General features: G+C 38.1%; 2 protein-coding genes across 2 annotated transcripts; both read right to left on the bottom strand.

Annotated features, from left to right (window-relative positions):
* Positions 1-2,249: 2,249 nt before the first annotated feature.
* znf598 (zinc finger protein 598) lies at positions 2,250-10,836 on the bottom strand. Its single transcript, XM_059558413.1, has 12 exons — positions 10,484-10,836; positions 9,241-9,353; positions 8,544-8,673; positions 8,251-8,462; positions 6,985-7,205; positions 6,781-6,898; positions 6,532-6,707; positions 6,371-6,455; positions 4,858-5,693; positions 4,639-4,783; positions 3,521-3,665; positions 2,250-3,168 (listed from the first exon to the last, which is right to left on the bottom strand). The coding sequence occupies exons 1-12, from the start codon at positions 10,799-10,801 to the stop codon at positions 2,809-2,811; spliced, it is 2,859 nt and encodes a 952-aa protein (XP_059414396.1). The 5' UTR covers positions 10,802-10,836; the 3' UTR covers positions 2,250-2,808.
* A 1,125-nt stretch (positions 10,837-11,961) lies between these two features.
* Positions 11,962-24,433, bottom strand: flii (FLII actin remodeling protein). The gene is made up of 30 exons (XM_059558426.1): positions 24,150-24,433; positions 23,275-23,385; positions 23,093-23,164; positions 22,310-22,390; positions 22,025-22,110; positions 21,376-21,537; positions 21,140-21,243; positions 20,857-21,032; positions 20,494-20,651; positions 20,313-20,397; positions 19,743-19,890; positions 19,467-19,600; positions 19,166-19,378; positions 18,868-19,047; positions 18,698-18,780; positions 18,533-18,607; positions 18,361-18,444; positions 18,114-18,285; positions 17,927-18,031; positions 17,369-17,560; positions 17,050-17,238; positions 16,819-16,958; positions 14,997-15,198; positions 14,687-14,841; positions 14,545-14,605; positions 14,293-14,421; positions 14,114-14,220; positions 13,232-13,337; positions 13,085-13,150; positions 11,962-12,978 (listed from the first exon to the last, which is right to left on the bottom strand). The coding sequence occupies exons 1-30, from the start codon at positions 24,210-24,212 to the stop codon at positions 12,844-12,846; spliced, it is 3,774 nt and encodes a 1,257-aa protein (XP_059414409.1). The 5' UTR covers positions 24,213-24,433; the 3' UTR covers positions 11,962-12,843.
* Positions 24,434-24,767: the final 334 nt, after the last annotated feature.

Here is a 24,767-nt window from a genome sequence, read left to right on the forward strand (position 1 = left end):
TTTAAATAACATTAAAATAGAAAATTAAATCCCAATAATATTTCATAATATTACAGTTTTTAGTGTATTTTTGATCAAATAAATGCAGCTTTGGGGAGCAAAAGAGATTTACCAACCTCAAGCTTTTGAACAGCAATGCATATGCCAGTGGTTTGCAAAGTAATTAGTTTGAGACACCCTTCAGATATTCATCAGTTGGCTTTTTTTTTTTTTTTTTACAGCTGTTTGGTGATCATCAGTGCTTTGTCTGACATGTGGTAGATTTTGGTAATGTTTCTGTGTTCAGAGATATAGCAACATACACAAATGATAGTGATTGTACTTCAGAACATGTAAATGGAATATGTTTGTGAAAGTGGTCTGGGTCTTGTGTTTCCTGTACTTAAGTCTGCACTCCTGTTAAAATTCTTCATGACCAATATCATGGCACAGTTTTGGAGTGATTCACTGAGCAATGTGTTGCTGGATCATAATTTGCACCTCAAAAAAAGTATTATAGATGATAAAGAGATGTGAAAATAAAAGCCTTATTTCATTTTTGTAAAGTTTTGGCAATATATCCCATCTTGTGATTGAAAGATGTACACAAAAGATTTTTCGTTGTCAGTCAGAATGTCTTCAGCCTGTGGTTGCCAGACATGAAAATAAAGACATGTTTTTCATGAGTGGATCACCTGTAATGTGCTCTTTTAATGACTCTCACACACCATTAAGAGATCATTCTGTTCTGAATGCCAGACCCTGTAATATTTAGAACTTTCTACATTTGAAATAGTTCACACATTTGCTGAAAACTGACTCAATCTCCATCCAACTAAGATACAGAGTGTGTTTCTTCACCACAACAGATTTGGAGACATTTTATTACATCACTTGCTCACAAACGGATCCTTTGCAGTGAATGAGTGCCATCAGAATGACAGTACAAACAGCTGATAAAAACATCACAATCCACAAGTAAATCACATAACCCCAGTCATAAATTAATGACTTGTGAATTGAAAAGCTACATTTTTAAATATGTTTTTCACTTCAAACTGTTGCTTTCAGCTAAAATACAAGTCCTCTATCCATTATACTGTATTTCTTTCTTCCAAGAAAAAGTCTTCTCAATCTGAATCAGGAGAGAAATATACAGCAATAATAGGTCAAGCCTGTTTTACATGCTGGGGATTGACATGAGAGGACAAAGATAGACTATACAGAGCTAGACTTTTTCTAGATTTTGTACTCATTATTTTGGCCAGAAACAATGGTTTAAAGTTAAAACACCTTAATGATGGATCTGCTTATTAAAAACAAAGCTTTTCACTTTACAAAATGTTGTAAAATGAACACTTGTGGATTATTGTGATGTTTTTAATCAGCTGTTTGGACTGACGGCACCCATTCACTGCAGAGGATCCATTGGTGAGCCAGATAAGCATATTTTTATTTTTGGGAGACTTATTCCTTTAATTGCTTGAAGTAGTTCATCGTACAGATATATCCCAAAGTTTTAAAAAGAAAACGTGAGTTTGTGAAAATAAGTGAAAAGTAACATACCCTAAGATCCAATCTAACAATCAAAACATTTGTCAGATAAGACAGGCATAGCTCACTAAAATATGACCCTCTCACCCTCCTGTTGTTCAAACCTCTATGAATTACTTTCTCCTGTGGAACAAAAGGAGATGTTTGGCAGAAAGTCTATCTTTCACTTTTACTGAATGGAAAAATGAAAGTAAATGTAATAAAAGGCTTCTTAAAAATGACAGAATTTTCATTTTTGCATGAATGTTTCCTCTAAATATCTCTGTAGTTAACATTTTCGAATATTTAGCACAAAACAAACAGATGAAATACACAAACTTGAATAACTTAATCTAAAGGTAAATAATGTTTGACCAGCAATGTTTCTGCAGATATGTCCTGACACATTGCAAATTGTTGACCACAAGGCTGTGGCACAAACAGCAGTGTGAAAAGGTGGCCATACATCAACTCTGTTGGACTGTGAATAAATATTTAAGAGGCACAAGCACTATGGTATTAAACAAAAAATCTAACCAAAAAAAAATATTAAAAGAATTATCCACTTGTACCAATTCTGTATTTTATACAAAACATTCCAGTCTGATCCCATCGGACCACCTTTCAAAATGTCCCTCTGGTTCTTCCTGTATATTTTAAGGCAGGTGAAATATCCTCACACTGATTTAATTGTGTAAAGACAATCACATGTGGCCTAAAGAGTATTGAGCTGTGCATTTCGTTCCTTGGTTTGATTGTTTAATTGCAAATTATTTACACAAACAATCATTCAGAAATGTCAATTTGTCAAAAGTCAGTAGACAGATCACTGTAGCTTACTGTAAGAAATGCTATACATTACCCATTTTATTTTTCCGTACTGTAGAGTTTGTAAACCAAAGTGAGAAATAATCAATTTCAATCAAACAGAAGGAGCGTTCTGAAATAAATAGGTTATCTTTCAAAGGCAGGCAACCTTACAATTTATATATATACACATATAAAAGAAAAAAGACCATGCTAACAGCACTGGAAAACCTGATGAAAAAGATGAACTGGAGGAGTAATAAATGAATCAACATTAGAACTCAAGCTTTCAAGTAGATTAAACTGGTTTCTCTTCAAAACAGTTACACTTGCTTTTTTTGGGGTTGCTCTTTCCCCTTCGAAAAAAAGTGTCATCTAAACTTTCTGAATAATGAACAATCGGAGTAAACATTAGCACTGCAGCTCAGACAAGCATCTTAACATTAGGTGCGGTGTCACAGAGAGCCATGGATGTGCGTCTGCTAGCAGCTAGCTGATGATCTTGCTTATGGCCTGTAAAGAGGGGAAGTCATCATCGCCGATGTGTAGGGTTTTATGGGTGTTGAAGTCTTTCAGAGCCAGCACCTGCTTACAGATGGGACACACTTGGCAGTCCAGATCCAGACTGTTGCTGTTGGTGCCCGTCTGCCAGGCTTTCTTTTTGGTTTTTTTGGGCTTGGAGCCTTGCTGCTGTTTCTCGAGAGCCTTAAAGTCTCCGTGGGCAGTGAGAAGCTCCTGTTGCTTGCGAGTGTCTGGTAGGAGAACCAGAAGCTCGTTGAAGACCCCGTTGAAATTCTCTCCTAGCAGCTCCTGGCAGCTTTTGTAGTACTGGACAGCAGGTATTATACCCTGCTCAACAGGAAAATTAGAGATCAATCAAAATATTAACGACTCAATGTATGTGTAAGGCAGTGTGTATCATAGGTTCTTTAGTTTCCACTATTTTGAAACATTTGTTTTCTTCACTAGTTCATTTAAAAGGATCTTGCAGGATGTGACAAGTGTATTAAGGAAATAATATATTAAAAATATATAATAATGTCGAAATTAACAAGCTCATAGAACTACATAATAATTACAAAGGAATTAGAACAATTTGCTTCAACTAGCAGAACTCATATATATATAATAATAATAATAATAATAATAATATGTGGGAGTAATATTAACTGAATTTAAATGGTCTTGGTTGGATAGTTACCTGTCTAAATTGGCCTGAATAGTTTTTGAACTCATTGAACTTGGTTTCATCGTTTTGAAGATAATTCTTAATAGACTGAATAAGGTCCATGTTTCTTTGCTGGAAATTGTCGGGTATGAGGTAGGATCCAATAGCAGGTGTCACTCTGAAAGAAAAACAACGCCTAATGAGATAAAGCACTTAAACCACTTGTCTATTTTTACATTAATGAGAAATTATTAAAGTAGAATTTTGGTGAATTTTTAAACGGTTATCTATTGTTAAATCTGAATACATTTTAAAACGTAATTTATTCCTGTGATGCAAAGTTGATTTTTACAGCATCATTACTCCAGTCTTCAGAGTCACATCATCATCAGAAATGATTCTAATATGATGATTTGACAATATTTCTGATTATCATCTTGTGATATCTTGTATTGTTCTTATTATTTCATGGGACTGTAAGGTAAAAAATGTACATCAAATGTGCAATACAGAAAAGAATAGGAGTAATTAAAAGTATTTGAACATCATCTGGTCGTCAAAGAAAGTTCCTAACAAGATGAACCTCATAAGTTCCTCATAACTGTGGTTACACTGATATGACACTTCAGGAGAACTGCAAAAAGACCAAAAGAAAAAGCTCAAAAAAGGGAATTTTGGCCTGTGGACAAAAAAACAACAAAAACAACTAATACTTACAAAAATTATTAAGGCATTATATCAACATTCTCTCAGATACTGGCTTTATAAAAAAAACAACCCTCAGTTTCATAGACCAGGCATAAGCCAAGTCCCAGACTAAAATGCATGTCTGAGCCATTTTAACTAAAAGAAACTTTCTCTGAATGATCCTAAAATATGTCTTGTTTCCATTTTTTGTCTTAAGATGCACACCAGTAGTGTTTTTATTTAAAGCATGTTTATAAACTTAAATGTCCTAACTGAAATATGGCCTAATCCTGACTTAACCTAAGCCCTGTCTGTAATACCAGGCCTAAGACTTTTAAAAACACTGCTTGCCAGCAATAACGTCAACTTTCATGTGCTCAAAATACAACAGTGACTCAAAAGAGGGGAAGCCACTCCCCCCACCCCCAACATCACACACACGTATAACAGCACACGTCTCTGACCTGTTAACAGCTGATTCCTCCACATTACTGTTGAGCGGGATGCCGGTGAATCCTGGAGGAGGTTTGCTGACAACAGGCCCAAGGCCAGGAGGCGGCGGCGGCAGCACATTCGGAGTGCTCTTCAACGGAAATGCACTTTTAAAGCCTGAAAACACAAGTACGCACTTAGAAACAATGTCATTTTGGGCACTGCCTCTTTAAGGAAAGGAACCAGCTTACCAGGTGGAGGTTTTTTGGAGATAAGTGCTGGAAATTCCTCTTCTTTGGGTGGAGGAGGCTGGTCGGTGACCGGCTGCTTTAATAGGGAAGGAATATTTTCAGGAAATGATGTAGGGGACAGTGCTTCTGTTGGTTTCTCCGCGAGTCCATTTATAAAAGAGTTTGTTTTGGAGGGGAGACTGTTGTCAGGTGGCTTCGTCTCGGGAACGTTCTCTTTGTGAGCCATTTTGGACACGGACTCAAGAGTGTGTGAGGGGGAACCCAGAGATGAAGCTGTGGCTGGTTTCTTTTTCTTATTGGTTTTGGGGTTGGGCTGAGATGAGCCATCTTTTATGGTCAACAAAGTGGAGATGTCAAGCATAGTCGGTACCGTGCGGATTTCCTGAGCCATTTCAGCGGTTTGGGGGTCCTCGTCATCCGATGAGGATGGACATTTGACTTTAGGTGGAGCTCTGTGAGTTTCAGCAGAGGTGAGCTTCTTTTTGCGGCGAGATGAGGAGGCAGTGAGAGGCTGAGGCACACTTCCACTAGGTGGTGGGTCACTGGCGGACAGTATGGATGAAGAGACTGTAGGGGCTGTTTTGGTGGGCAGAACCACAGGTTTATTGGAAACCACCACAGGTTTGCTTCCTGCTTGAGACCAGGCTGACGTTGTGTTTGATTGAGGCTTCAGTGGTTTGATCTTGGAGACCAGTGCGGGAAAGTCCTCCTCCTGGAAGGACGAATGTTTCTTGGGTTGATTTGTGTATGCAGGTGTCATTGGAGAGGAAACTACTGAGCCAGACAAGCTTGGAAAATCATCTTCCTTCAGAGGAACAGACGTTTGTTTGATCTTGCTGCAATGATCGGGAGACAGACATTGTAAAACGGTGATCTGATTAAATTAAACTCAATGTTTAATAGCAAATTTATTGCTGTTGCTTATACCCACAACTGTGAAGAAATTGCTTGGGTTCTCTCTGACATCACTTCCTGCTTTGTTCTGCATATTTGTTGGTTGCACCATATAACTTTAGCATAACCTCCTGTTATGTCCACCAAATCAAAGTACTTAAGGATTCGTTTTCAAGAATTCAGTGGCCCTTTTCTTTCATTATGATTTCAGGGCAGCTGTATCAGCCTGACATTTTTTAATTTATGCCCATTTAAAAAAGAAAATACAATAACAAAAATATCTAAACATATCAGAGAGACATAAAAAAACAAAAATAGGAAGTGGTGTATGTTTTGCATGTCATTTGCACCACGTGACTATTATTTGGAGGAAAAGCCATTTTTATAAAATAATGATCTAAGCTAGTGTTAGTTTAAAATGCATAATTTTTTTAAATCGGCATTTATTTTTAAAATATTTGTTATATTTTCGGTTTTTATTTTGAGGTTTAAGTAATTTTTTTTTTTCATTCTTTAAACTAGCTTTGATTTAATTAACTTAAAAAGCCAAGGAAACGTATCTAATTTCCTTTTTTACATAAAAGAGACCCATCTTTCTAAAAACGGGGGACAAACATACCTTTGAATTGGGGCTGGAGGTGCAGCTGCCCCTAAAACCAGGAAGTCCTGAGCAGCCGAAGGGGGATTACTCCTCACTGGTCGAGCTGAAATATATTCAAACATGACATTTCATCAACTTCCAAATAAATAAACAAACAGACACATTTTGGCTTGCCATACCTTGCATTTCGTTCGTCTGCTTGGCAGTGCTTCTGTTGTTTCTCATGTCATCAGGCTCCATCTTTTCCTCTTTGCGTGGCTTCACACTGCTTCTCTCTTGCACATGACTTCTCTCTTCCTGGTGGCTGACTATCGAAGCTCGCAAAGCAGCTGCGATCTCTCGATTCTCTTCCTCTCTGAGGATAACATCTCTCTCAGTCTTCCATTAGCTCTCTAATATGTCAGAATGCAGCACTGATGAGGACCTACCGACTATATCTCCAGCTCCTGACATTCTGCTGTCCTCCTGGGGCTCGTGCTCTACCTGGTCTGCCCTGTCTGCTGAAGCGATCCCCTTCCTCATAGTCATCACCACCAACTATCAGACCTAAAACAGACATCCAGCTGGACTTGATTAAGGCATTCCACCCCTGATTTATATCAAAGTCTCAGAAAGAGCAAATTCAGCTTTACCGTCATTTCGTCGTTGTTGCTGTCTTGATGCATAGTTGAACTGAATGTCAATTTGCCGATTCTGCCGTGCTTCGGCACGGTTTTTGCTGTGGGCAGCAGCTTTGTGAGCCTTATAGTCGATCTCTGTGCGGAAAGCATGAGTGAACTGCTCTGTACTGCAGTGGCCCTCCTGGCAGAGATAATGGCTTTCTCTGAAGTGCTCGCTGAGGTACTGGTAGTCGCTATAGGACAAAAATAATACTTAAGTGTATTAACATTTCAATTCTGTGAATATTACAGTGCAAAAAGACTGCTATGAAGTCTGCATGTTCTGTAGGTCTCGGTCTAAATGAGTGCCCTAGTTATTACACACACTGAAGCATGAGTGATGCTCGTGGTTTGTTTTTTAGCATTTGCCACCTCACTATAGGAGGACAAACTTCATCTCCAAAGCTGCTCTGAGAATCAACTTACGAGCATTTCACCAATTTATTTAATAAAAATATTGTTGAATATTTTTATTAAATGAGAATGAATTTCTAATTAAAATGGTAACATTTTATGCCTTATATTGCCTGTTAATCACCGATAAGACATTTGTGACAGACAACACAGACACACACATTTTACTCATGGCCTATTATTAGAAAAAAATAAATGAATAAATAAACCATAAAAATTAAATCCAGAAAAATGATACCAAAAAACATGAAACTTGAAAAAAACAAAAACAACAACAACAACACAGCATTTGAGAAACAGGGCCTTTAAAATAGTTACATTGTATAGGTCCTTATTTCAATGAATGATACATAATTTAACCACAAAAAAATAAATAAAATAAAAAAATAAAAAGTGTAACCATTAAAGTGGGACATTACAACATTAACAAAATTAAAAACAAAAACAACAAAAAAAAAACAATCAGAAATTGAGAAAATTAAAACGGGATTTAAAGGAAAACTAAACAGATTTTATATAGTCCCTACACTAGTTAAGTTTACATCCACTAATTTTCATTTACATGCTTAATTTTTCCTTTTTATTTTTTTCATTCTCCTTAACTTTTTGGATGTTTTCAGTTCTACACCACCCCTATCAATCTGATTGAAATTTTATTGAAGATGAGCTCAATTAAAACAATTGAGGGGTTTATATGAAATGTTTTTCAGTTCAATTGAGTGCAAAAGCAAGTAAACATAGCTACAATGAGTTGCAGCTGGAAATAAACCAGTTTAGCAAAAAATCCAAAAAAAAAAAAAAAGTGAAACAGAAGGGGTCTTTTACCTGTAATACTCCTGAGCTCCATCAGCATCACAGAAATGGCAGAAGTAATGATCTCGCCGCAGGTGCTTCAATAGTTCATCGTTGTCCAGGTATCGATCGTCACAGAATTTACACAGCGGATGGCCACGATGTGAAGTATCATCTGGGTCCCCTTGTGTTCGATGTCGAGCCAGCTCTTTCCGACTGTACCACTTCCGCTCGTATGAGAATATCTGTACACAGAGCAAACGATCCATTGAAGGAATAAGGAGTGTGCAAACAAAATAATAATTCATTAAAATGCAATACTCTACCTTCAGATGCTTTGCACATAACTTGCAGCAGAAGAGTTCGTGTTGTTTCCGCATATGCTGTTCTAGTTCTTCAAATTTGAAGAACACTTTTGGTTCTGGGCATTGTGGACATTCATGTAACAAAATCTTCCTGCATTTGTTGTAAAAGGTAAAAAGAGCTTGTAAGGAACAAATTTCAAATATTGTTGATTTTTAGCCTAAGAACAGGACTTGCAATGACGTGATATGGTCAAGACTTAAATGCACTTTTTATTTGGCAAAACAAACTGCCAAAAGATGACGTCAGAGTTGTTTACACTGACTTGTAATGAGTTCATTCAAAATTAGTTAAACTCAAGTTCAAAAATATCAAAGTCTGTGCCATATTTTTAATAGGTTTAAGTATTTTCACAACACATTTCAGTAAATATCACAGTTCATTATTGTGCACGGTTACATTATTGTTTTAATACAATATGTTCGGGAACATAAGCATAGTTTTTAAATACATTTTCCTTTGTGGTTATTCAAAAAAAAAAACCTTGGGAAACCTGCCTTGATTATTTTCAGAACATATCTCATCCAATTTATTCTTACATTAAAACTTCTCAATCTACAATGAATGTTCAGTTGAAACAACTACCTAACATATACATTCATATTTAGATTAGTCAACAGGATCGTTTTTTCCTCATCACTGCTGAAAAAAAGTTCATACCTGAACTGTGCATATATCTTTCCATCTGCAAAGTATACGTCGTATTTCTTCTCAAACTGGTACTGATGAATGTTCAGAGCGGCAAAGGGTTCAAGCTTCTTTATGAAGACCACCTGGAAAATCAGAAAAATAAAAAATAATAATAATAATTATATATATATATATATATATATATATATATATTTTTTTTTTTTTTAATACAGAATTGAAGAAAAAACTTTTTTTTTTTTTAAATGAAACACTCCTCCTAGAACATCCTCCTGAACAACGTTGTCAATTAATCACAAAGGACTAAACACTAAATGCTTACACTTTCAGACTCGCTGATTAATGTAACTTGAGCTTAAAAGGCAAATTAGATACGCGCTCTCGCGACTGATTGACACGTGAGTCACGCACGTCAGCATGACGTCGCACGCTGACAGCTGTCAGAAAGCACACGTTGACCAGTAGATTCAGAGTTATCTCAAGCTGATTACACAACAGCACAATTCAGCTGAGCTGTCCCAAAATCACGTCAAATTATATACATAATTTTTGTTTTGAATTTTGTTCCAGATATATCCTTGCCTCTCATATATGTCATAAGTAGCACGGGGTTGTAGCTATATCCAACAATACACTGTATGGGTCAAAATTATCCATTTTTATTTTTATGCCAGAAATCATTAATATAAAGTAAAGATCATGTTCTATGAATATATTTAGTCAATTCCTACCGTAAATATATCCAAATGTATTTTTTGATCGCTAAGGACACTGCTAACTTTAAAGGCGATTTTCTCAATATTTTCAGATTTCAAATGGTTGTATCTCTGCCAAATATTGTCCTATCCTAACAAACCACGCATCAACAGAAAGCGTATTTATTCACGTTTCAGATTGTGTATAACTCAACTCCTGTGTTAACCCGCGTGAAAGACCGACTGTAGCCAGCTGACGTCAGCGAGCCGCTCGGTTGGCACGGGAACCGTCAGGCGATAAATAAACGAGCCCTGCTAGTACGCTAAACCAGCTCACTTCTAAACCAAAAACAAGTTTCCACGTGTGTCTACAACCAAAAACAGAAGTCATAACAACAGTTAGTCACACAGTTTCACTTGTGTAAGATGACACCGGAGCTTAACGCTTTCCTGACCAGTTCTCCACACGGCGGGCTAACGACGCGACAAACACGGCCGCTCCCAGTGTTAGAGAGAGAGAGAGGGAGTGTGTGTGGGTGTGGAGCGGCCTTGTCGCTTACCTTGTCGAGCTGCTCGCGGCACACGGCGCAGTAGTTCTGCTCGCACAGCACGCGCATCTTGGTGGAGCAGCGGTAACACACGGGGTGATCGCACTTCCCCACCGCGAACAGCTCGATGTCCTGGCAGCAAAGCACGCAGCTGCTCTCCGCGTCTCTCCTTGCGCTCGACCTCATGCTGTCGGGAGGCACTGGCCGGTTGTGCTGCGGGAGTGTTCTCGCTGTAGTCCGCTTGGATCTGGACGGCTGGTAAACGACGGTACGGGCGGTGAGGCCGGGTGAAGCGCGCTCCTGGGCGCGTGATCGTTCAGCGCAGTGCATTGTGGGGAGCGACAGGCTGGACGTAGACAGGAAGAGCTTTGATTATGACACCGGACTTTTATACCGCATCGCTTTTGCGTGGATTACATGATAATAATATAATAATTATAGTAATATGATTGATTAGTATAAAGATTAGTAAACATGTAATTATATTAATATTAGAATATTATTATATCAACACGATTAAATTCTAATATGATAAACAATATGATGCTTTATAAATAAAAATGTAGTTATGATAACAACAATATGAATATGAAAATTATATTTACATCAAAATATGATACCTGTATTAACATGGCTTTATTAAATGTTAATAAACAAAAATATTTATTAAACACTAGGAATTATACATATTACTAATAATACAGTTATAGTATAATTTGTCTTTTGGCATATTTCTTCTCATAAAAAAAATATAAAATCATTTTTGAAATAATATATTTACTTGATATCCATTATTTAGTAAAAATAATTACCAAAATAATATTATTTCATAAAAAAACTCTCACATTTTGCTCTCAGCTCTGTTACGCTGTATTAATTTCCTTCATAACACAAATTAGAACAGTCCTAAAAACTGCAAAACTTTTTTCCTGTTCAGCGCGGCTAGATGAAAAATTAATAATCACATTTTTATAAAAATTGTAGTATTGACTGCAGTCACCTCATTATTGGTAAAATCTTTATCAATAACAACCCAAATTAACTCGCCCTTACATGTATTATGCGATGCATGTGATACCACTAATATTTTAACACAATACATGCATGCATACAATGACAAATAATCCATAAGAGTCAGCTACAGATGTGCGATGAAACTTTATTCAATACAAAATACATAAATAGAGCATCTGCAGATGAAATCAGTGGCAGAAAATATTTCTACACATAGAAATACATTTATATATGCAGACAAAAAAAAAGCTGCGAGGAAACAAAATAGGGCAACTCACCATCGACTGCAAACAGCTATTCTACCTCTCCCAATCCCTTTCATGACAGCCATAATGAATTAAATCAGCATAATTAAAATAAGAATATTTATTTTCTTGACTAAAATTTCCCTGTCCAAGTTCAACAAATATTCAAAATTCCAATTTAAAATTCCAAGTAGCAATAAGGACCATAACTTTTTCACTCTCTCTCTATTTATTTATTTATTTTAAAAGCACAATCTGTGATGTAATGAAACTGTCAGCTAAATAGCTCAAAGAGCCTCGATATGTGAAGACCAAATCATGGTAACACTGTTGTTCTGCTACCACTGGATTGCTGGTTACAGACTGCATTTTTCATTAAAATCATTGGGTTCCACTCAGTTATCTGCTGCATTGGTATAGCTGTACGGGGCGGGTTAAAGGGCATAAAAACACATTCTCATTCGGACATGTAAATAACTGAAAATACATCCCACATGAACTGTGCACTTCATTATTCCATCAGCATTGGCTTCAGAGTCAACATCCCAAAGGTAAAGCAGTAAAACAAATCAAGCTAATGGAAAGACATATTCAAAGGCAAAAAAAAAGCTGTTTAGGTGATATCTGAAACAGACATAGGTGTTGTGCTTTCAATAACGGAGAGTTTTGGCAGTATGTGATATGCATCTACAGAATAAAACATGAAAAGTGTAATCCAAACAAATTATGTAAGGAGACGTCTTTAAAATAACTGCTTCAAATGTAGAAAATGTAAACAGATATGACAATTAACAACACTTGTGCAGCCAGATGGTTAAAAAAATGTAGACTCTCCCTCAACAGATATGTTCTTCTTAAAACATCCCTTAAGGAATACAGCATCTGATCTCTTGAGGTAACGCCTACCCAAGTGCTGTAGCGTTTAGACTCTTCCTTTGATTTTAAATCTACACAAATATAAAATTCAATTAGCAAATATATATATGTGAGCTTTTTAAAGAGAGTGATGCAGTGCACATTAATAATGTATGGTCTGTTGTGAGTGGTGGTGTTTTCTGAACCCTAATGCTCAAACTGTATTCAGACAGGCTGTGTGTGAGGTGTGAGGCTGGTTTATGCAGGTGCGGTCTTGAAGGCGCTCCATGCGTGGAAACAGCGGGTGAAACAGTGAGGCTCATTGCCCTTGCGCACCAGGCGCAGTTTTCTGGGGTGCTCTGCATCCTTGGACCTCATGTGCTGAATATAGACCTGATTGAAGGGTGACACCAATGTTAAGCAGGCACGGGAAAGGCCTGAGGGCAAGTGTATATCTATGCAAAGATAAAAATGAGTGCTGGTGTACAATAAAACTGACCTGACAAGCCTTCAAGCTCAGTTTAATCTCCACCTGGCTAGTCTGTGTGCCAACCCACATGTAAACCTGCCAAACAAGCAAACAAACAGCTCAGTAACAGAAATCACTGCTTAGAGAATCTGTTCGACTGCAAACATGAAGCTCTACCTCTTTCCCATTGTCCAAAAGCATGATGTCATCATCGGCAAGGTCATCTTGACAGAAGTCGGAGCACTTCTCTGATACAGCAAAGTAACCCTTCTCGTTGGAGCACCTGAGACAAAAGGACCACTCCATTAATACCTCAGAAATTTGTGAATGTATTTCATATGACAAAATACCAAAAAATATGAGAAGTTATAAAACCAGTACATTTACACCACCATCTAAAAGTTCGGGTTTGGTAAGAAATTTATGATATGGTTATTCTCACAATGTCTACAAATGATCAAAAAGCCATAATATTGTTAAATCTCAGTACCATATATATATATATATATATATATTTATTTTTTCTATTTGAATTTCTATTTAGTGTTCCTGTAGCTCAATTGGTAGAGCACTGCGCTATCAAGCGCATGGTTGGGGGTTCGATTCCCCGGGAACACATGATAGGTAAAAATAGATAGCCTGAATGCACTGTAAGACGCTTTGGATAAAAGCGTCTGCTAAATGCATAAATATTTAAAAGTATAATTTATTCCTGTGATGTAAAAGCTGAATTGTCAGCATCATTAATACAACCTTCAGAAATCATTCTCATATGCAGAATTGCTGCTCAAGAAACATTAATTATAATAATCAATGCTGAAATGTGTTGTGCTGCTCAATATTTTTGTGGATACCATGATACCTTTTTAATCCCTTGATGAAAAGTTCAAAAGAACAGCATTTATTTGACGTACAGTGGAACATTATAAATGTCTCTGCTCTTGATCGATTTAATGCATCCTTGCTGAATAAAAAAGCCATTCATTTCTGACTCCAAACTTTTAAAAAGTAGCGTATTAAATAGCGTATTAATAAACTAAACTGAAATGAAATACTCACCTAAAGAGTCTAGCGTATTTCATGTACTCTGCATCTTCATCGTATGGCTTCTGTGAGCCGATGCCAACCCAGAAGAAATTTTCTGGCTCTTCTCCTTCATTTATCACCTGAAGAAAAGGGAAAATGAAAAGTTTGAGGTATTACATGCATGTCTTGATTTTTGTAAACACGGTATGAACCTGCTTGCTGTAGGTGTCGTCAAACATGGTGTTCATGATGTCCTCTGCCAGTTTAGCTTCATCTGGGTCTGCTGCTCGGCCCACCCATGTGTACACGATTCCCTGGTTGTCTGTACTTTCAAACGGCACCTACACAAATAATGTTTGGGTTATTAATGGTTTATAAACCACTGCAAATTAGCTTTATTCCTTTGTAATTACTTGATGATTAATATCACATGAACAGGTTCTATAAAGTAGATTGCTGTTTACCTTCAGTATGAAGCAGAATTCAGAGTTGAGGTTACTGGAATCTGTGGCTATTTGAATAGTCCTAGAAACACCACACATGTAAATTAACTTACTTTAGACGCAGCAGATGAAGAGATGCTGGCTGGACATAACATATAGTTACCTGGTGCACAGCGCACTTCCATTTGTTCTGATGTGGTATAAGCTTGGCTGCACACTGTCCACTTTTAGCTTCCTCTTGCCTTTGTGGATGATGAACTTCCTCTTGAAATGTGACAAGAACTTAAGATTCTCCTGCTGCTGGGTCATCCTCACAACCTGAAATATATATATATATAAGATGATGATGTCTGCTTAAAACAAAAGTCATAACATTCATGAATGATATGAGGATTACACAATCAAGGCAACATGATGAACACAATGAAGTTTCATTTCATAACATGTACATTAACTATGCAAACATGTGGTACCTCCAGTTTGCCTGGGAACAAGCTCTCAAACTTCTTCTGCAGGCTGAAAGTAAAGGTCAGCCAGCCCATGTTGGAGGCCTCACGGCCCTGCCAGAAGTAAACCACACACTGGAAGTCTTCTTCAGGCTGTTTGTCCTCATCATCTCCCTCTTTGTCTTTGTCTTTCTCCTGATCATCCTCATACTCTACTGGCACCCAGTACCTAAAACACACACAAATATCCTGCTTGGAAGTTTCTAGTGATCCAGAAGACCTTGATTCGCTGGATCAGGAGTGTTTGATTAAGGTTGGAGCTAAACTGTGCAGAGCTGTGGCCCTCCGGGAATTGAGACCAATGATCTAAAACAATGAAGTAATTTTTTGTATAGTTAGTACAAATCAGTAAAGCTCAAAACACACCGCACTATTTTAGCAATCCTATAAGATCATTGCATGTCACACTGTGTGAAATGGATTTAATAAACTTGGCTCTTGTACGATGATGACACCTATTGACTCATACACTAAGACATTATTATAGAAGAATACAACGTCATCAGCATGTGATAATGGTAAACAAAAAGAGCAGGGTAAATCACACTTTAGCAGTTGTAGTTTTTATGTGTGCTGTAAAAAGTGGAAGCGGCGAAAGAGGAAGGGATAAGAGCTTGAGGTAAGCCGTTTTAGGTTTTAGCGCCATGTTGCGTTGATTTCATGTCGCATTTTTATTGGTTGGTCAGTAAATGTGCATTGTACCAGCAAACACACTGTGTGATGATTATGCTGTATCGTTGGCAGTCTTTGGTCGCAAACTGTGACAGTGGCCGACTTTGAACCTCGCTCACTGGACGACCCAGGACCACCAATTAGGACTGTTTTACAAACCCCATCTTTCATCTGGGACAGCCGAAAATCGTGCAGTGGATTCAGGGCTTAATATGCATAGGTTAAAAGGTTAAAAGTCTGGGAGTGGTCCTTGATAGTACATTATCTTTTTAAAAGCATGTGAACAATATTACTCTGTCTGCGTATCTCCATTTACGGAAAATCAGCCGGCTTCATCCATTTCTCACCAGTAATTGCACAGCTGTTCTTGTACATGCTCTAGTTACCTCGCGCATTGATTACTGTAACTCTCTTCTTTTTGGTCTGCCTAACAAACTCCTTCACAAACTTCAATTGGTACAGAATTCATCTGCCCGTATAATTACTGGAACCTCCTCCATTGAGCATATCACTCCAGTTCTCTACCATCTTCACTGGCTTCCTGGTAAATATCGAGTAGATTATAAGATTTTACTTCTCACTTTTAAAGCTCTTCATAATTGTGCACCTCAATATCTCTCTGATCTGCTTCATATTCACACCCCAAAGCGTCCTCTCAGATCTTCTTCATCTGTTTCACTTGTTGTACCTTCTGCTTGTTTAGCCTCTATGGGGTCTAGGGCATTTAGTTGTGCTGCTCCTAATCTCTGGAATTCTCTTTCACAGTCTATACGAGAAAGTGACTGTCTGACTACTTTTAAATCATGTCTTAAAACTCACCTGTTTAAATTAGTTTTTTCTGATCAATTTTAATCTATTTACTGTAATATAATTGTTGTTTGTTGTATTGTTGTCTTGATTTTATCATCACCACTAAACTGTACTGTGTCCTTGAGTACCTTGAAAGGCGCCTTTAAATAAAATTATTATTATTATTATTTAGGATGAGATTTAATGGAAAGGGTGTGCATGTCTTTTTTTGGCGTCTAATGGTTTCATCTAGTTAACAATCATTATTGTGTCCACCTCAGAATCGGTGGATTCTTGCAGTTAATTTTAGTGAAACCCTCTGACCAACCTGCAGAGAAAGACGTAGCAATCCTGAGTATAAAAGTGCCCAAACTCTTCCTCTGGTAAACGGGCAAACTTCTTCCCCTCCAGAACGAATCCCTCCATGCCGTCCAAATCCTCGTTCCACTCCTCCATCATCTGTTCCGCCTGTCACAGTCACAACCCAAAAAGACAATGAATTTTAGTAGCAGAATATGAAAGGTTGGGCTGTTTAACGAGCCGTTCATTCAGGTCTTACCTCTGTGAGAGGCATTGCTGGCTGTCTAGGAAGGAACAGAGCTGTCAGGTCGGCTTTCATCTGATCCTTCTGCTCTGCATCCTTCTTCACCTTTCCACTCAAGCCCTCATTTTGCTTCACACTCTCTGCGTTCCTGGTATAATCCACCTTCAACACGTCATCCCAATTCTTGAACTTGGATTTGAAGACCTGTTGAGTGGAACATGGTAATATAACAGGAATTAGACCACTCTGTAAAAATGTGGTTTTGTTTAAAAAAGAATGACTGTAAATAAAAAGTCAAAGAGTTTTTTTTATCCTTTCACTTTGTCAGTTTTACCTGGCACTCTGTGCCCTCCAGATTGCGGATGACCACGGCGTGTTTTGGCCGATGGAGCATACTGCACACCTCTTGGCCCAGCTTCAATGCAGCTGCCCGTACAAGACGCGGGGACTTACGGCCGATCCAAATGAAGACATCCGACCAGCAATCTACGATGTAGACTCCTTTAGTGTCTAAAAGGCCTTGGACCTAAAACAAGATTTTCAGGGGCAATTAAAAAAGTACAACACTAATAATCAGCAGGTTTTAAAACTTGTGAAATATTACAGTTCACATGAACTATTGTCTATTTAAATACATTTTAAAATATTGTATTTCATTTATTTTTATTCAATTTCCTTTATAAAAACAAAGTTCAGAAGAACAGCATTTATTTGAAACAGTACAAACTGTTACACAAATTTGGCACCCTTGCTAAACGAAAATATTCATTTGTTTTATAAAGAAATCTTTTTAACCCCAAAATTTGAAAGGTAGTGTACATATTCAGTTTTTATTCTGCTAAAATCATTATGTAAATGACAAACCATAGCAGTCTGAAAATCTCCGCATTACCAGTCTTTGCTCAGGAACCACATCTAGCTTGAGCTTGTCCTTGTGCTCCACAGAGAGTTTGTAGTTGATCTGAGGAAGTTCAAGGTATCCCAAGCCCAAACCGACCTAACAGACCAAGACAGCACAAAATATAAAAAAAAATTTTTTTGGAAAGGAATACACGACAAATAATAAACCATTCCCTGACCTTATAGAGCTTGGGTCGAACAGGAGTGAAGTCATCTGGGACATGTTTCTTGATGTCCTCGGGCTGTCCCCCAAGAATTTCCCAAAACTCTGGAGGTTCCTGATTCTGCATCAAAGTTGTAATCTCTGCTTTGCCTTTTCGCTCATTTTTGTTGATCTTCTCAGCAAATAACCTATAAATAACATAGGAACTGCTACAAATCTGAACCACAGAAGGGGGGAAAACGACTTATTTGTTGGCACCTTACCTTGCTTTTGTAGTACCACCAAGTGTCGCATTGCCTCCTCTCCAAACAAATATCTCAAGACCAGTGTCCAACAAAAAGACAAACCTTGAAATCAGAGAGAGAGAGAGAGAGAAAATATTATCAGACTAAATCAATCCCATCAAAATACATAAGACATCACGTTAAAACTCACCGGGGGTCGAGTGAGGACGCTTTCAGAGGCACAGATTCTAATCTGATGTTCTTTTTCCCATAAACCCTGTACAACCTGCCCAAAACACAAAACAAACGGGATTAGAGCGCGTCAGATCATAGATGTACTGGAGAGGCTGTGCTGGGTGTTGTTTTGGTGGGGCACCTAGTTTGGTATTGAGTGTCCTCTACTGTGTAAAATCCACTTGCAGTTCCACCCTCAATATAAGAAATCTCATTGTTGAACACCTAAAATGACACAGTACAGAAACAAATATATGCTGATAATGCAAAAACACATCGTTTTGTGTAGAAAACAGTGTTTGTTTTACTGACTGCAGTGAATTCTTCACTCTCGTCTCCCATCTCCTCTCTGATAGTCCTGCACTCGGCTCCCAAATAATTACGGAGATTAACAGCATGGATGGCAGAGCCGGCTTTCTTATCAAGGGTAGCTTCCTGTCCGATCCAGTAATAGATGTGCCAGTTCAGGGCTCCATTGTCATCTAAGAACGTCTGCAAAAGTGCATTACAAAGCATACATTGAAAGAAGGGTTGGAAATCTCATTAAAAAAACAATACGTAATTTACAGTACATTTAAGAAACAAGAAAATAAAAAAGCACAGGCCTGACCTTGAGAACAATGTAACAGTCTGCCTCATAGAACTTCCCAAGAAAGGCCTCGTCCACCTGGATGGGAATAAAGTTTTCGATCTGCCAAACGGTGACAGCAGGGATCTGGCCCACATCCTCCATGAAGAACTCCGAGTAATCCAGCTGCGGTTTCTCCAGGTTCTTGTCCCATCGTTTGGTTTTCAGATCAGAGTGTTTTAAGTCTCCATTCTCCTAAAAGATTGTGAGACACAAGAAGACCAGGAATGTTTGGACATGCACCATTATAAAGCTTCCCCCATGAGCTCTGCTGCTCTCTTACCTCGATGGATTTGTTCTTCTCCTGAGCCACGTCTGACATTCCCTTTAGCACCTGTTTAGCCTGATCATCCTGGGTCGAGTCCTTGCGTCTCCTTAGCCTCATTTTTCTGGCCATATGGTCTCTTGGGCTATTTCCTGCATTATAAACAAAGATTATGATAAGACACTGAGACACTGATATTGAGCTAACAACGATTAAGTAATTAAGTACACACAGCAACACCACCACGACTCTTAGAGAGAGAGAGAGAGAGAGAGAGAGAGAGATGTATTGTACCTCCACCAGCTGCTGCCACAGTGGCTGGAGACGCACCAGCCAAACGCAGTTGGTTCTGCAAAGAGAAGTCTATGTTGTACCACTCGGCTGTCCTGTCCACTGGTTTAGGGGGCATTACTAGATTTGGATTCTCTCGGACATCCAAAACCTAAAAAACAATAAGTGTCACAATAACAACTTTATTCAGCATTTATTAACTATTTTTTTCTTTACTCTTATAAGTATAAAAAAACGTTTGGCGTTGGTAAGATAATTAAAAGGTTTTTTTTTTTTTTTTTTTTTTAAGAAATCTCTTAAAATAACAGTTTTCTATGTTTTAAGAAATTATTCTAATATGCTGATTTGGTGCTCCGGAAAAATTTCCTATGAAAATTGGTTAATATTTTTGTGGAACCTGTGATCATTCGGGATTCTTTGATGAACGGAAAGTTCTAAAGAACAGCGTTTGTTTAAAATAGGAGTCTTTTGTAACATTATAAAAGGGAAAGAAAAAAAATTGTACTGGCCCCAAATAGTAGTGTAGGTAATGAGAAGAAGAGGTCTTTTCCTTTTTCAGTAAAGTGTTCTTACCTGCAGGTCAGTGAGGAAATGAATGGCCTCTGGTAATGTCACAAGCCGGTTCTTGTTCAAAACCAGCTTTTTCAATTTTCCACACCTGAGCAAATCAAAAAGCCACATATTATCATCAACATCATATACATTGGCTTTTATAAATGATGACACACTAGCAATAAACTGTGTCAGTTCTCACCTGCAAAGCCCCTCTGGAACAAGCTCCAAATTATTATTTGCAGCCATGAACTCAACCAGGTTGGACAATTTTCCCACACCAGACGGAAGCCCATCAAAATCAATTTTGTTTGAGTTCACATACAGCTTCTTCAGCTTAGACAGCTTGCAAATGGCAGACTGCATATCACATCAAACGGGAGAGAAAAAAAAAGACAAGTTTAGCAACAAGCCATCAAATATATCAATGCAAGCTGAATGACAATACTATTAATGTGATGAAGCATTATCTCCTGCACATGCACAGAAACACTTTCAAAGCTAAACAACATCTGATAAGTGCTACGTTCCTCTGTTTGACTTTTTATGGCACTGAGGGACTTACAGGCAAGGATGTGAGCTGATTCCTAGAAAGGTTGAGCGTCTCAAGCTTGGTCCACTGATCTATACACAGTGACAGTTCAGATATCTGATTGCTGCTCAGATTCAGCCGTTTGAGATTAGCCAGCGAATACAAGCATTCTGGTACCCGAGTCAGATCATTGCAGGACAGGTCCACGTCTACAAAGAAAAACACACAAGATTCATTATACATGGAGCAACAGCCATTACAGAAACTGATGATACACTGTTTTACAGAGAGCACAGTAACACCCCTGGATCTCTACCTGCTAGGTTGGTGAGGCCCTCCAGACTCGTGGGCATGTTATTTTGAGTACGCTGAGTGTTTCTTAAATGAAGGGTTTGAAGGGCCACCATAGCAGGCAACTGCCTGTTACCACAGAGGCACACAAGAGTTTATCAGAGGCAATGCTGATACCACAATGAGCTCATCTGAAATGAATGTAGCCTGGCAGTATACTTAGATGGAAATAAAACTAGTCATAAAAACCATCTGTCTTACCTCAGCTGTGCATGCATAAGCGGATTATTATTGAGTATGAGGGTCTGCAAATGGACCAAGCGTCTCATCTGAGGAGGAAGACTGTCCAAATTATTGTCACTCAGGTCCAGGTACAGCAGATCAGTGAGGTTAATGAACAGCTGATTTGAGATGTTATCAATGCTGCGAGAGAGAGAGCAAACATCAGAGATGAGCGAGTATCAGATTACATTTGTGTCTTCGCAGAAATCCACGGTTGAAATCATTTTGATTCAAAAATCATTAGCATTGATTCTTATCTAGTAAATTACAAACACTTAGAAAAGTCATGGGGCCTTCAAAATCAGTTGTGGACAATGTGAGGGCCTTGAAGGTAAAAAGGCTGAGAACCATTAATATAGATGGATGCTCCATTGGGTTTTCAGCATCTTGTGCCATGTGCAAAGCATTTCTAAGATGGTGTGTGAAGTTAAAAATAGTTCCAACTTTTAAAAACGTCTCAAGAACCCTGCATTCTTTTCCATTCCTTCAGAAGCACTCAGTCTAGCTATTACTGGGCACAGAAATGCATCCTTTAGGTAAGCCCCCCAAATCATCCTCCTAAAAATACCATGATAACAGATCAAAATATTTAAAAAAAAAACATGCTCACTTCCAAGACAGACCATACCTATTGTGACTGAGGTTTAAGACCAACATGTTTCTGGAGTTCTCCAAATCCCGAGGGATTTCTGTTAGTTGGTTGTAGCTCAGATCCTGAACAGAAGAGGGAAGAACACATCTAAACACACATATCTTTTACCATATTACAGCGCATAATCCATGACAAATTCACATAGTTACACTAATCGAGACACACACCTGTTTACATAAAATGAAATAATTTTGCACTTAGCTGAGATATATACCTCATCCACCCAAGAGAGAAATAAACACAAAGTAATTCTTCACATACCAGCACAGAAAGTTCATCCAGCTGAAAAATATCATCAGGAACGCCAGAGTTCTTCAGGTTGTTTGCTCTGGCCACAACCGCCTGCAGCAGAACAACAAGAGCAGATTAAATCTGGTCTATGCATTAAAAATGAATACAGAAACACTGTGGAAAATAATGCTGTGGTGATTTAAAATAAAGTTCAAAGATTTGGGGTCAGTAACATTCTGGGACATTAAAAGATGACTTATGCGCACCAAGGCTACATTTATTTAACAAAATGTATTTAAATATTTTACATTAGATAAAATATATTTTATAAAATAAAATATTTTTTATTTATTCCTGGTTATTGCGAAATTGAATTGCTCCATTATTCCAGTCTTCATGGTCAAATGATCCTTCAGAGATCATCGCAATATGTTGATTTTAAGTGCTCAAGAATATGTTTATTATTATCATCAGTTTAACACTTTACCATGATATACCTTTCATGAGTCTTTAAAGAACAGAAAGTCCAAAAGAAAACTTTAAAACTTAAAAAAAAAAAAAAACATTCATAGAAATAATTTGTAATGTCATAAATGTCCTTACTGGCTCTTTTAATGCATCCTTGCTGAATAAAATGTATTAACTTCTTTCAAAAAACAACAATGACAAAACCTTCAGAGCCCCAACTTTTGAAAGGAAGTGCATGTAAACGGTTACATTAATTATTTTTTATATATATATATATATATATATATATATATACTTATGTGAAAAGTAGGCAGAGGAACATGTGAACGAGATATTTCACATTACCCTTAGATTGGGAAGACTTGATAACTCTCCATGCAGCGTCGTCAGGCTGTTGTGACTCACGGACAAATGTTCCTGATTTCACACAAAAGAGCAAAACAAAAAAAAAAAGACCCAAGAATGAGCATTGACAGTCTAATCGCAAAATATGAAATTGTGAGTCAAGTGTTTCAGTTGACAATCACCAGTTTCTGTAGGGAGGCCAGTTCCTCTGGAAGATAGCAAAGCCCCGTTCTGTTGAGCTTCAGCCATCGCAAGCTGGTCATAGACTTGACATGCTCCGGGAAATAACCCCCCTGCATTCAACAGAAGAGACAAGAACCATTACAGTCTCAGACCATCATGAGTCATACGAGTGATTTGTCAGTTTTTGATGGATCTGCTGCACTGATGTCAGTCTGGAGCCTAAATCAAGCTAAACCTGGTGCAATGATGTCATTTCAAAAACTCATCAGAGAGATTATGGGATGTGCTCACTATAGCAACAACATGAGACTTGCATGCTGTTCATATTAGTCATCTCAAGATGAGCAGATCTGACTGAAGTGGCTTTATACAAGACAGAGACTCACAGAGAATCAGTACAATATTTACTCAAGTGAACTGACACTTGAGAGCTCGTGTAATACCGCTTAAGGCACTCATGTAAAATAATTCTCCTTTAACATATTTTACTAAAATATTATTTTTCATATACATTACTGATACCGTATGTTGTACTCTCGAACTAGTCTAAAAGAAGCTCCAGCATGTTTTGAAAGCCCATGTCAGCAGCAGTTCATTTATCGAGGCCAGACGCAGTACAAAGCCTCATCCAACACATCTGACTCGCCGACAGACTTCTAGTCGTTTCCTTGCTGTCGCACAGTTTGATTGACGGCGACACATTTGGACAAGTCGCCGGCTAACGCCCAGGGTATCTACTAAAGCTAACAGAGTTAGCACTGCTAGCTCAACCTGTTTTGAAACGCTGACGAACCTAACAGCACTTTCCTTGCTTGAGCGAGTGATTTATGTACAATACCCGGTACACGTAGACGTCTCGAAGCAGAGCTCTTACCTTAAAGTCATTCCCACTGAGGTCTACTCCCCTGATGAAGGGGAGAACTCCGGTCGCGGCCATGTCTAATTTAGGAAGATATGGCAGCACAGCAGTCTCAGCCTATTTCTGTTCAGCAGCGGCTGCTGGTGGAGCAAACACACTCACACAAGTACAGCCCACTAACTGCTCATCCTTACCAGGCAGACACCCACGGAAATACTTCTTTCCGTTTCGATACAATAACTGTTAGTTAAACCCGTCCGTGCTGATTCTGCAGTGAATCATTTGCAGTGCTACAGACTCACTGACAGGCCTGAGACCAAAAATGTGATCGGTTGGCTACATGCCTCTTCTGGGACAATGGGTCCATCATAACATCCCCAGTTCAACCTCTACTCCGGCACTGATCATTTTGGGGATTTTTATGTGTTATTATTATTATTATTTTAAGCTACCGAGTCCATAAAACAATTACAATGACGTTACATGTATGCATTTAGCAAACACTTATACAAAGCAACTTCCTCAACTATATATACTTACAGATGTAATAAATGCCTAACGTATATTAACAACACATACTGCATTTTAACAATTACTTAACAACAGAAAACAATTGCATACATATTGTTCATT

Source organism: Carassius carassius, chromosome 1 (assembly GCF_963082965.1).
Source record: "Carassius carassius chromosome 1, fCarCar2.1, whole genome shotgun sequence".
Taxonomy (NCBI): domain Eukaryota; kingdom Metazoa; phylum Chordata; class Actinopteri; order Cypriniformes; family Cyprinidae; genus Carassius; species Carassius carassius.